Genomic DNA, 13,977 nt, shown 5'->3' on the forward strand with positions numbered 1-13,977 from the left:
AAGGCCATCTTTGAGTGCGAGGTGTCCGAGCCCAACATCCAGGTGATGTGGATGAAGGATGGCCAGGAGCTGGACACATCAGAGGACAGGTCGGTACCGCCCCCGTCTGCCCCCGTCTCACATGCCCATCCTCAGAGGTTCTGAGAGGTTAAAGTTCGTGTGCTTATTGTGTTCAGGTACATCGTGACGGCAGAGAAGTACGTTCACCGCCTGATGATCCAGACGGTCCGCATGTCTGACGCCGGAGAATACTCGGTGGTGGCCGGGTCCAGCGTGTCCAAGGCCCAGCTGACCGTGGAGGGCCGTGACATTCGGATCTCAGAGCCAGCGGAGCGGGAGATCACGGTGAGACGGGTCAGACTTCAGGTCATGAAGCTTCAGTTTGAAGAGACCCATGATCTTCTAAACGGCGCCGCCTCGTCCCGCAGGTTCTAGAGAAACACCGAGCGACCTTCGAGTTCGAGGTGAATGAGGATGACGTGGAAGGTCGTTGGATGAGGAACGGCGTGGAGATCCAGTTCTCGGTGGAGGAGAGGTTCAACTATGCCACCATCAGGAAGCTGCACCGCCTTACCATCTCCGAGACCTACCGGAGTGACGCCGGCGAGTACACATTCACCGCCGGCAAGAACCGCAGCATCATGACCCTTCGCGTGAACCGTGAGTGGACATATGTTGAATATGTCAGAGTAAACATGTCAGATTAATAAATGGAACATTGTGATGATGATGGACTGTGGTAACCCGTATTTTCTGACACGTGTCTTCTCTACAGTCCCGGAGCCACCTCAGATCCTGCGTCACATGGAGCCTCAGTCGGTGGAAGCGGGTAAACCGGCTCGTTTCTCGGTGCAGGTGAGCGGCGTTCCGGCGCCACACGTGTCCTGGTTCAAGAACTCGCAGGCGCTCTCTCCAGGCTTCAAGTGCAAGTTCCTGCATGATGGCGCCGAGCACACGCTGCTGCTGATCGAGGTCTTCCCCGAAGATGCCGCCGTCTACAACTGTGAGGCCAAGAACGAGTCCGGAGCCGCCACCAGCACGGCGGCGCTGCATGTGGAAGGTAAGGCGGTCGCTCCTCCCTGTGGGTCGGGTCGGGCTGGGCGGACCCGTGCTGACTCAGCTGTGTGTGTTCCAGTGTCCGAGGTGGTGTCGCCGGACTCGGCTGCTCCCGTCGTCCCTCCCGTCGTCATCTCCCCCATCGCTAGCACCTCAGCCCGCGAGGGAGAGCCGGCTCGCTTCCAGTGCAGAGTCCGCGGAGACGGTGAGACACCGGCATCCACAGTTCAGTACTCGCTAACTGTCCTGTGAGGCGTCTCTGATGTTTGACTTCTGTCCTCTGTCCAGATGTGACAATCAGCTGGTTCCACAAGGAGAAGGAGATCAAGCAGTCAGATTTCTTCAGGATGTCCCAGTTTGACGACAGCTGTCAGCTGGAGATCTCCAGGGTCTACCCCGAGGACGAGGGCGAGTATACCTGCAGCGCCACCAACCGCGGCGGGACGGCATCCTGCTCGGCGTCCCTAACGCTGGATGGTGAGTGTTCAGAAACAGACCACGCGTCTCCTGTCAGGTCAGCAGCAGCGTGTTACAGGCAGAGGAGGAGGCGGGGCTTAGTTTCAGAAACACACAAAAATTCATAAAACATCATATGTGACAGGAAAGAGAACAGGAAGTTGTTCATCAGGTCGACGCAGAAATCATCACAAATAAACTAAACAAACAAGTTTGAGACTCATTGACTTGAACAGCTGACTGGTTATTGTTTGTTTGTTGTGGAGCAGCTGATCAGCAGTTTGATGACAGTTTTATTTATTGAATCGATGAGATGAACAGTTTTCTGAGTTCATTGAGACTGTCTCAGAACAGGTGAACAGTCACCTGAGGCCTGAGCACCAATCAGTGATGAGGAGGGTGTGGTTAACCTGAGAACCAATCAGTGATGAGGAGGGTGTGGTTAACCTGAGAACCAATCAGTGATGAGGAGGGTGTGGTTAACCTGAGAACCAATCAGTGATGAGGAGGGTGTGTTAACCTGAGAACCAATCAGTGATGAGGATGGTGTGGTTACCTTCCATTGGACCGGGTGGTACCGACCCCAGCGGAGCAGTAAAGTCCGTGACCGTGCTTGTTTCAGGCCGATCTGCGGACCAACCCACTGAGTCTCAGCATCACGTCTCGTCCCGCATCGCCTCTCTGAAGAAACCCTCCACAGGACAGAAGCCACGCTTCATGCAGCCAATCACGAGCTGCTCTGTGCCTCACGGGGAGGTAGCCCGCTTTCATGCTTGTGTGTCAGCTACGCCGAGGCCGGAGATCAGCTGGTTCCACGAGCGGCGACCGGTCTGGCCCACCAAGAACGTGGTGTTCCACTTCGACGAGGTGACCAACACGGCCACGCTCATCGTCGTGGACGCCTTCTCCGAGCATGCGGGCCAGTACACCTGCCGGGCCGCCAACAGCGCCGGAGAGGCCACCTGCTCGGCCACCCTCACCATCACCACAGAAGAAGAAGGTAACCGCAGGACCTGCTGACCACCTGTGAGAGCGTCCCCCTTCAGGATTAACTCCACCCCCTTCCCCTGCTGCACACTGAGGGCATATCTCAACCGAACCAACTTGACCTGATCCGATCTGATCCGATCCGACCCGACCTGAAACGATCCGAACCGAAATAATCCGATCCAATCAGATCCAAACTGAACCGAACAGATCCGAACAGAACTGATCAGATCCGAACAGAACCTATCAGATCCGATCCGATCCAAACTGAACCGATCAGATCCGAACTGAACAGAACCAAACCGCTAATCAGAACATCTTTAAACTCTTAACTCAACCAAAAAACCTTGAGCAAAAAATTTTTCTTTAGAAACCAGCGACAGAAAGACGTGACCTGCTCACTGAGTGTTTGTAGTCCAGAGATTCACTATAAAAGATAAAGATGGAGGAAGTCATAAATTAGAAACCCTGAACAGGAAGTGAATCAGCTCAACCTGCTGCAGGTGATTCTTCACATTCAGATCACCTGTCGAGTCAAAGTGGAACGTCCCTCATCAGCTGATTAACCTGCTGATAAACCTTCATCTCCTCCTCCTCCTCATCATTATCACTCCCCGCAGGAACAAACCATCCTCCTCCTCCTTCTTCTCCTCCTCCTCCTCTTCCTCCTCATCCTCCTCCTCCACCGGCCGGTCACCTGTCACACCTGTTACCATTCTCTTGTCTCCTGTCCCCCATCCCCTCCTGTCCTCTGTGTGGACCGTGTACTGACACATGTCTTTCCTCCGCAGTGACCCGTGTCAGAGAACAGATTGAAGCCAGGATCGAGCAGGAGGTCAAAGGTAAGCCCACGTCAGGAGTGACAGCAGGTGATTGATACCTGAGACGCAGGAAAGGGACAGTTTGAACAGATCTCTGTCTGAGTTTCCTTTGAAAGGAGTCTGACGAAGCTTGGAGAGTTTCCGGAGGAGGAATGGATGTGTGGGTGCATGTTGTTCAGATCAGAGGCGTCCAGCATCCACTGACTGCATTTAGAGTTTGTAATGATATCACATGTTGAACTGTCCCTTTAAATGATCTTTGACTCTCCACAGTTGCATGTCATTTCCAAGTGTGTTGATAGAAAACTGTCTGTATTCTTCCACCTGCTCTTATTTTGACAATCCCCATGGTTTCCTGCAGGCGAGCCCTGAACTTGCTTGTACCATTGTTTTGACCGTTGCGGTTTGCATCCAGGGGTTCATTTCGTTGTGGCATGAAGGTTCCTCTGATGTTTTCCCAGAGAAGGTGCAGGATGTGTATCTTTTAAAGCTCCCAGACTTGAAGTGCCCTTTAAAAGATATGGAGGTTTTCTGCATCTGGAACTGAGACCTTCCTCCTGCTCAATATTTCTTCGCCTGGCTTGCAGATAGTGGGATGTGACTCCTGTGGTTTGCTTCCTAAATAACACCAGTAAAACTATATTAGTTCGAATAAACGCCTTCTCACCTATTTGACAGCTTCATTGGTTTTGGATTATAAATTGAGTTCTGGAGAGCTTTCATTCATTTCCTCTTAAGTTTACGGATTAGAAAGGGCGTTTATTCTCCTGTCTGCAAGTCAGGTAAGGAATATTCCAGCGCAAAGCCAACGCAATCCAAAAGTAAGCGAATGTTAGCAGCCCATCTTGGAAACGTGCTCTTTTTATTATAATAAAATAATTTGTTTTGAAGAAATTTCCACAGACGAAGGATCAAAACTTCCTGCAGGTTTCTAATAAAAAGAATCAAGTCTTGCGTTTATTCGAACAAATATGGTGAGTGAAATTATTTCTTCTGGCATTGTGACTCCCAGCATGCATTTAATATTTCCATTACTGATTCATTCAAATCCTTTTCTGTGTTTTTACTGCGGAGCCTCGTTGTTCTGACCACTGTGTTTTTGTTGGCAGAGCTCTTTTACCACCAAGGAGCGCTGCCTGGCAGCACCGACCTCACCGTCGCCCAGCAGCTCCGAGGAGCCTTCTCCGACACCGAGGACTTCCCGGACCATGGACTGGTGTCGGCCAACCGCTGCTCCAGCAGAACCTCGTCCATCGTCTCGTGGACAGAAAACATCAAACCATCTTTCACCAAGAAACTCAAGTTCCAGTCGGTCCTGGAGGGACAACCAGTCGAGCTGAAATGTAAACTGGTTGCTTGTCCTTCGCCGACCATCTTGTGGTTCCACAATAACAGGTCTATTCCTAAAGAGCGCAGACGTAGGATCTGCACCGACAGCACCATGCACATGCACACCACCAGTCTGCTGGTCGATAGTGTCAGGGAGAAAGACTCGGGCAGTTATAAGGTGATGGCCATAAACACAGAGGGTTCTGCCGAGTCCACAGCATCACTCCTGGTGTCGCTCAGGGAGGAGCAGTCGGCCAACTACTTGGGCTTCGTTAGACGCTCCGCCAAAGCCCATGAGAGCGTAGACAGCATAGCAGAGCAGAGGAAGGAGAGGAAATTCAGGGTGGACCTGCGCTGCGTCGGGTCTCCGTTTGACAAAATGTCCAAAGTCCATCAGGGACGGTCTCGTTCTAAGACCGCTATGGTGCGTACCGTGTACTTCCAGTCCGGTTCCCATTCCAAAGAAAAAGAGTCAGAGAAGGAGTCCAAACGTTTGGAGACGGCATCCGAGCGCGCGCCGTCTCCTCCGCCCATGTTCGACAGGTCCGAGCGATTTAACGACAGATTCAGTGACATCTACTGCGACCGGCGCACCGGTGCCAGGTTCAGCGACAAGTTCAGTGACAGGTGCAGCGACAGGTACAGCGAGAGGTTCAGTGACACCGAGAGCCTCCACAACGAGGTCAGAACCAAACTTACCTCGCTCCAAAAAGCCGTCAAACAGAAGAAGAGGCTGTCCATCTCCACCATGTCCTCCTCTGAGTTTGAGTTAGAGTCCGTCGCCAGCGAGTCGAGCTACGCGGATTACGTGGAGAAGCTCCGGGTAAAGCCAGCCTCTCTGCCCGATGCCCAGCATCGACCCTTCGATCTCGGGGAGACTCCCCGGGAGTTTCACGGTAAAGCCTGGAGCAGGGAGCCGTCTCAGCCTCGTGGGAGACATTCGTTTGAGCCTCAGTCCAGAACCAGAGCCATTCAGATCATGAGAGGGGAGCTGGTGGACACGCTGGTGCCAGAGACAGACAGGAAGTCAGGTGAACAGCGTTCAGAAACACTGGGGGGTAAAACAGGTGAGAGTTTTGTTGAGTCGCACACAGACGTTAGATTCAAGCAAACGGTAAGTGAACACCACAGTGTGGAGACTGCAAAGATGGAGGTGGAACTACATCCCCCTGATGTCCTCAACACCACGACATACAGTGAGCTCAGGGAAGAGGAGATATCCCCGACACGTTCAACCAGGCCGAAGATGGGCTCATCAACCAGGAAGAAGCTCCTCGATGAAGCTGTGAGTCCTACAGACACTCAGACAGCTGAGGAAGATGAGGGTGCCGGGCAGTCTCTGAGGGCTCAGTACGAGAGGAGCCTGGATGCTGAGCGGATGGTGTGTGAGGAGAAACTGCTCGCCCTCAGGATCAGGAAGTGGCAACAGGGCAGTTGCATGTTGGAGGAGGAGACGGTTCACCCTGAGACCCACCTGGCAGCTGAGACACACTACATGGAGCCTACAGGGATCCTTTACACCCAGCAGCAGGTAGAGGAGACGAGAGCTGGCATGGAAACTGAGGCCATGCCCCCCTCTTTCCATACATCACCCAGGCTGAAGGTGAGGACAGTCGATCCTGAAGTCTCAATATCCAACTCGCCTAAAGTAACAGCCAAAGGAGGTGAGCTGGAGACGTCGGCCTCCATCAGACGAGAAGAAACACGAGACGAAGCCACAATGAAAAGTGGAGTACAGGAAGTGAAGTCATCACCTGGAGCTACAGGTAGGTCAGAGGACAGACTCAGAGAGTCACCGAGGCCCGTCAGGTCCATCAAAGACAGGTTCCTCAGTGAAGCTGTGACTCCTGACGGAGCTGGATCAGCTGAGTCATATGAGAAGGAGGAGTCTCTGAGGGCTCAGTACGAGAAGAGCCTGGAGGCCGACCGGATGGCGTGTGAGGAGAAACTGCTCGCCCTCAGGATCAGGAAGTGGCAGCATGGCGTGAGGATGTCGGAGGAGGAGACGTTTCACCCGGAGACCGACCTGCCTCTGCCGGCTGAGATGCACTACATGGAGTCCGAGGAGCACGTTTACACCCACCAGGTGGCCGACCCTCCTCCCATCCCAACACCTACAGGCAGAGCAGAGGGAGGAACACCCGCCGGGGTCAAAGCCAGAATAAACACCACAGCAGAGCCGGACGCCGAGGCATCGGCCACACAAAGATCTCCCAGAGTGAAAGCCAGAGAAGAGAAGATGTTGTTTGAGAAGACGAGAGAGGAGCGAGAGCTTCAGCTTTCCAGGGAGAACATATCGGAGCTGAAGAACGAGAGCGAGAAGTTGTTCAGCGAGGAAGAGGCGCTGACTCAGCGCATCATGAAGTGGCAGCATGATGTTCTGATGGAACAAGAGCCAGTGAAGCTGGAACCCGACTGGGTAGAGGGTTACTCACCGATCCAGGCAGACCGGACCACCGAGGCGCCACCATCACTTCCACAGCCGGAGGCGGTACGCAGCAGGAAGACTCCCCTCGCACAAACAGCCAAGGAGAAGTTCCTCTTGAGCGACCCGGTTCCTGCTGGTTTCCAGGACCAGGAGGGGGACGACCTGCCGACAGAGGGCCGTGAGACCAGGCTGCAGAGGGACAGCGAGTACTTTGTCAGTGAGGAGGAAGCACTGGCTCAACGCATCCTGAAATGGCAGCAGGATGTTGTTGAGCAGGAGGAAGTGGCCGAGCTGGAGTCAGAGTGGGCTTTGGAAAAACAGCCGGCCCCTGGGGCGCCGCTAGAGCCTCGTGGAACTCCACGTGAGCCTTCTAATGGCGGTTTCGCCCCGCATGGCGGTTCTGCTCCTCACGATGCTCCTCACGACGGCTCTGATCGTCACAGTGGCTCCGCCCCTCCCCAGTCTTCTTCCATGACAAGCCGTTTTCCTGCAGACAGTTTATCACACGATGTGGGTGTAAAAGATAAAATGGGTCGTGGAGCTTCTCCTGTTCAGTCCACAGAGGCCTCCGTCAGGAGTCCACAGGAACATTTAGGAGGAGAGGAAGAGAAGAGGCGGAGCTGGGAGGAGCACGCTGTGACGGTCGATAAATCCAGCAGCCAACGCTTCCAGTCGGAGGTCAGAGAGGAGAGAGGAGCGAGTAGTGAGAACATTGGATGGAGGCAACGAGAAGGTTTGCGAGAGGGAAGAAGTGCTGAGAGCCACGAACGAGGAGTGATAAAGGAGGAGAGGAGAGTCCAGGAGGAGTCCCAGGAAGGAAAAACATCAGCGAGGGTAAAAGAAGGAGCGAGAAGTGCTGCAGGAACCCGTCCAGCATTCACCAAGGAAACATCGTCACTGACAGTAAAGACTGGAGAGATGTCAGAGTTCAGCTGCTACTTCCAGGGTGTTCCTCCTCCCTCCGTCAGCTGGCTCAAAAACGGCCACCCTCTGGACCACAACCCAGACTATGACATCACCACCGGACCGAACTGCTCCAAGCTCACTGTGTTCTATCCAACCACAGACCACCAGGGCACCTACGACTGTGTCATCATCAATAAACATGGAAAGTCCATCTGCAGCGGCACTCTGGAAATCTCCAGGAAGGTGTCAGAGGCGTCAGGAGGCTCACAGGAAGTGGTCGTCACAGAGAAGCCGGGTGGAGGACGTAAACTCCGGGAGACCATGATGGAGGAGGAACTTCTGACCTTCATGGACTCGGGGAAGGCCACGCTGCAGGTGCCTCAGGCGGTGATCCACAAACGCCGCAGCTCAGATGAACCTCTCAGCTCCTCACCGGTACAGATCCGAATCACAGCCGCCACCCCTGTCCCGGAGATGCCAGAGGACAGCGGCGAGAACAGAGCTCCGCCTTTTATGGAGAAGACTTCAGAGGATGAGGGAGCCTCTCAGACGCTCAAACACAAGTTCACCTTCTCCTACGATGTGGTCGGTGAAGCTCCTCGTGTGGTCGCTGAATTAGAGAACATCAGCTGTTCTGAGGGTGACACTGTTGTGTTGGAGTGCGTCATCACCGGAGAACCCGCCCTAGAAACCACATGGTACTACGATGACGTGTGTCTGGGAGTCACGGCTGGACAGTACAGAGCTGAGGTGGAGGATAATGTCTACAGGCTGTACATCAGCAGTTTTACACACACTGATGCTGGAGTGTACAAATGTGTTGCTAGAAACAAGCTGGGAGAAGTCAGCAGCATCTCCGATGTGTCGTTCCAAGCGGATGCTGTGGAGGAGGAGGATTTCACTGCGTCTGGGGATGTCAGGAAGTCTCCTGTTGGCGTCACTGAAGCTCCATCAGACGTCAAAGCCTCAAGATCCAGACCGGGTGTCTCCAGACAGCCTCCGGGTGTATCCGGCTGCGGTCTGCAGGCTTCTGCTGCTGTAATAAAAGTGTCTCAGATTAAACAGGCGTTTGAGTCCAACACACCGGTTGCAGTAATAACACCTCCGTCTCCTGAGGAGCAGAGAAAGGGAGCAGTGTTCCCACAAGAGTTTATACCTGCTGTGGCCATCTCCCTTGACAGGCAGGAACCTGTGGAGACCCTCCAGGAGGAAGTGCAGGAGTCTCCAGAACTGGTGAAGCCTCAGCCACAGAAACCTGCAAGTGAGATGGAGGTGAGGGAGGAGACTGTTTGTACGTTTGACAGGACGAGCAGCTTCTTTCCCTTCCAGCCTGAAAAACGTCCTGCTCCTAAACGCTCTGTCAGAACTTCATCTCCCGCTGAAGAAGCCGTTAAACCCACAAGAGTTTCTGAAGCTCTCCGACCTGAGAGACAAAGTTCAGCTGCGGCGTCTTCCTCTGTTCACGGAGAGGCTGAAGTTCCCGGTGTGGAGGGTCCCGCTTGTCCTGTCCTGGAGGTTTTGACAGAAGTTGAGAAACATGTGAAACAGAAGGTTGAAGGATTAGAGGGATGTGTTTGTGCGGCCGGGGTAGAGGACCTGATCTCTGTCCCAGAGCCCTCGATGGACAGCGGGGTCTTTGTCTGTCTGCCAGACTCCCAGACGGACGACACTGAGGTGTCAGAGACAGTCGAGGGTGATGCAATCGAGTCTCAGACACAAATCCAGGCAGGAAATCAGAGGGTGGATGTGGATGTACCTGAACCTCTTATTGTCAAGCCCAAAGTCGACCCCAGAACCAGGTGTGCCCCCCAGAACTGGGAGGGAGGTGGTCCAGACCGGGCCTCGGCAGCCATCAGCTCAATGGAGGAAGAGGAGGTCACGTTCGGCACGGTGTATGACTACTACAACCCTCCGACGGACTGGGGACGGCCTCTGTCCCCGGAGTCGGAGATGTCCATTGAGATCGGCAGCACCGTAAGCGAAGAGGTAGCCGAAGCAGCCGAGAGGTTCTTCACCCCTGGTTCTTCCACTGAGGCCTCGCAGCCAATTGCAGAGTCCTTCCACACGCCCAGCTCTGACACGGCCGGTGGGTTCATGACCCCGCAGGAGTACCCCTTCTCCCCCGTCGAACACAAGAGGCCCTCCACAGGAGAGTCCAGCGAGAGGTTCTTCTCCCCGCTTCAGTTCCTTCCCTCTCCTGCTGACGAGGGCGTCGAAACATGTGGAATAACTGCAGAGGAAAGTCGATTCCTCGCTCAGAGCAAAAGCTCTTTAGGCCTGGCAACCCTTCAGGAGAAAGTGCAGGGAATCCCCCCAGCCTTCCTCAAACCGCTCATCAAGAAACGAGTCTTTGAAAACGACTCATTGATGTTCTACGCCGAGGTGTTTGGCCTTCCTTCCCCAGAGGTGAAGTGGTTCTGCAACAAGACCCAGCTGGTGGCAGACGGCAGGGTTGTAATGGAGAGAGATGGGGACAGCATCTCCCTCACGGTTCATAATGTCTCTAAAGCCGACCAGGGAGAGTACATCTGCGAGGCGGTGAATTACGTCGGGGAGGCCAGGAGCGTGGCCTTAGTGGTCATCGTGTCTCAGGAAGTGAGGTTCATGCCGGCTCCACCTGCCGTCACCCATCAGCACGTGATGGAGTTCGATGTGGAGGAGGACGACTCCTCTCGCTCTCCATCCCCTCAAGAGATCCTGCTGGAAGTGGAACTGGATGAAAACGAGGTGAAAGAGTTTGAGAAGCAGGTGAAGATCATCACTATTCCTGAGTACACGGCCGACAACAAGAGCATGATCATATCTCTGGATGTGTTACCGAGTCTCTACGAGGAGGGCGCCGTGGACTTCGTCACCCAGGAGCACGACCAACTGAAAATCGCTTTCGAGGTCACGGAGATGCCTCCGAGGTTCATCAATCCCATCTGCGACATGGAGACCCCGGAGGGCACCACGGTCATGTTCGAGTGCTCCCTGATGGGGATTCCTTCTCCCATCGTGTCCTGGTTCAAAGGGGACGGAAAGCTTCCTCACAACAACAAGAAGTACCTCCACTCCTCCGACGGAGACAACCACTTCCTGAAGATCTGTAAAGTCACCCCACAGGACAGCGGCGTGTACACCTGCAGGGCTATCAACGTTGTGGGGGAGACTCTGTGCAGGGCCTCCCTGGTGGTAGTAAGCGCCAAGGCTTTCTCCGGGAAGACCCGTGGCCGGGAGCTCACCGCCGTGTCGCTGGGAAGCGCTAAAGTCCAGCCTCAGAAGTTTGACCTAATGGTCGGCAACACGTCATTCGATGGAGAGCAAGTGTCAGAAATCGAGCTCGAGTTTGAGTTCGAGCAAGAGGCCGATGAGTCGCAGCGTGCCGTCAGGTTGGTGGCCAACACCGACCATGAGACCAGCGAACAGGGAGAGAAATACGTCAGCATTAACTTTGATGTATTTGCTGAGCCAGCAAAAGATGACAAGATCGAGTTCAAAGGGAAGTCCTCCGACATGTGCAGCTTCCAGTTCCAGGTGACTGAGACGGCTCCCAAATGCGTCATCCCATTAACTAACGTAACCGCAGCAGTCGGGACGCCCGTTATCCTCCAGTGTCTTGTTAGTGGTAAACCGAACGCCACCGCCGAGTGGTTCAAAGATGGAGAGCGCATCGCAGACAGCCGCTGCATCATCCAGGAGAAAACCGCAGGTCACTTCAATTTGCTCATTACCAACGTGAACCAGAGTGATGCTGGAGAGTACAAGTGCATCCTCCACAACTCGGCCGGCTGCGTTGAAACCACAGCGCTGCTCAAGGTGTTTTAGGTTCTGAGGCTGGTCGCACAAAGTTGAGCTCACCGTCCACGATTTTTAGTTTTAAGGTCAACCAAGACTTTAAAAATAATGTGGCTGACAAAGAAGCCTGCTGCTTTACTGTAAAATTGAAAACAAGTCAAACAAACGTTTAAATACATCAAATGTTTTCACACGTCTGAGCCTTTTTTAAACATTTCTACTGATTGTTTCCTCACATTTAAAACATTTCTACTGATGCTCACATCCTCACATTTAAAACATTTATACTGATCGTTTCCTCACATTTAAAACATTTCTACTGATTGTTTCCTCACATTTAAAAAATGTCTACTGATCGTTTCCTCACATTTAAAACATTTCTACTGATGCTCACATCCTCACATTTAAAACATTTATACTGATCGTTTCCTCACATTTAAAACATTTCTACTGATTGTTTCCTCACATTTAAAAAATGTCTACTGATCGTTTCCTCACATTTAAAACATTTCTACTGATCATTTCTTCACATTTCTTCACATTTAAAAAATGTCTACTGATCGTTTCCTCACATTTGAAACATTTCTACTGATCGTTTCCTCACATTTAAAACATTTTTACTGATCGTTTCCTCACATTTAAAGCATTTCTACTGATAATTTCCTCACATTTAAAACATTTCTACTGATTGTTTTCTCACATTTAAAACATTTAAAACATTTCTACTGATAGTTTCTTCGCATTCAAAACATTTAAAACATTTCTACTGATAGTTTCCTCACATTTAAAACATTTCTACTGATCGGTTCTTCACATTTAAAAGATTTCTACTGATTGTTTCCTCACATTTAAAACATTTAAAAGATTTCTAGTGATCATTTCCTCACATTTAAAACATTATGTTGTATATTGTATACATATATATTGTCAACATCTAAGTTTTCCTTTTAGTTCAACAATAACTTTGGGCCGAAGTTGACGTGTTTAGCTTCAATTTGTCAGACTTTATTTATTGTAACTGTATAAACCCAGTAGAAGAGAGTAAATGACCTTTGTGCGACCAGCCGGCTGTCATGTCGGTGAAAACAGTATTATTTTGTTCATTGAAAGCAAGCTGAGAAAACAAACAGCTGAAATGTGCCCGCTGCTGAATGTTCATTAAAACTTCATGTTTGTTTTATTTATTTCAGTGACATGAAGAGTGTGAAGAATTTGTGTAAAAACACAAATACACAAAACATTCAAACAACTACATATCATTGACATTAAACTTTTTTTTTGTTATTAATAGGAAAGTTTTCGTGTGAATCTGCAAATCCAAAGTAATAATTTAGCTGACAGGTCAATTAAAAAACAAAACAAATATAAAGTAAGATTCATGAATCACCTGTAAGTATTAGAGCTGAGAGATAATAAATTAGAAAAAACACTTGTTGATTAGATGTTAAATTATATTTTATGTGTTCACATCACTGCTTTGTTTTGGTTTGAAAAAAACCTCCTACCCTAATAAATCAACATTAATGATCAGGAACATCTTTCTGAACTGCTGACTTTAATGTTTCAGTGGTTTTCAGAGATTTTAAAAGTTCTACTGTCCAGTTTTGTTTTGGATTTTTGTGTTTTGGAGAGTTTCTGCTGCTCGTCAATGATATTTGTGGGTTTATAAATCAAGCTGATAGTTCATAGAAGAGTTAGTTGATCACTAATTTTAAAGATGGATAATACTGTGAAACTTTTTTTTAAAGTTTTGATGTAAATATGTGTAATTTTAGAGGAATACGAGTCGTGTTTACCCGTAAAGTCAGCCAATAAAGACAATCTGGTGATGAGGTAGAAATCTGTGGTTTATTTGTACAGGTTTGTCTCCAGTTTGTCTCCAGTTTATATAATAAAATATCTGATGACGTACAGTTGGAGTGTCAGCTTGTTTTCTTACAGGGTATATGACATTATTCATTGTTCATATGGTCCAGTTATCCGTCTGCAAATTTAAAAGATAAAATACAGAATAAAATAGAACCCATTTAATTTATTGGTCGAACGACTTCATCAGCCAATATTAGCCAATCACAGATAAATAGATATGAAAACTTTTATTCAACAGAACATAATTCAGAACATGATGCTCAGGGTAAATTATCAACTCTTCTTTATGCGTTTTTCTTTATTTATATTTATTAAATTCCTGTTCTAGATGTTGTTTTAGACGTTAAA

The 13,977-nt window shown here is 50.5% G+C and overlaps 1 protein-coding gene across 1 annotated transcript in view; it reads left to right on the forward strand.

Annotated features, from left to right (window-relative positions):
* The first annotated feature begins 6 nt into the window (after positions 1-6).
* Positions 7-13,977, forward strand: part of LOC138614673 (titin-like) — a 73,842-nt gene continuing 59,871 nt past the window's right edge. The window contains exons 1-7 of the mRNA XM_069688232.1: positions 7-89; positions 177-345; positions 429-660; positions 776-1,060; positions 1,136-1,261; positions 1,345-1,533; positions 3,291-3,341. Coding sequence (XP_069544333.1) covers positions 46-89; positions 177-345; positions 429-660; positions 776-1,060; positions 1,136-1,261; positions 1,345-1,533; positions 3,291-3,341 — 1,096 coding nt within the window. The 5' untranslated portion in view covers positions 7-45. The remainder of the gene's footprint in view (positions 90-176; positions 346-428; positions 661-775; positions 1,061-1,135; positions 1,262-1,344; positions 1,534-3,290; positions 3,342-13,977) is intronic.

The sequence above is a fragment of the Brachyistius frenatus genome, unplaced genomic scaffold (assembly GCF_029030835.1).
Source record: "Brachyistius frenatus isolate BFR_SWC_R1_liver_20210118 unplaced genomic scaffold, ASM2903083v1 Contig_546, whole genome shotgun sequence".
NCBI lineage: Eukaryota > Metazoa > Chordata > Actinopteri > Embiotocidae > Brachyistius > Brachyistius frenatus.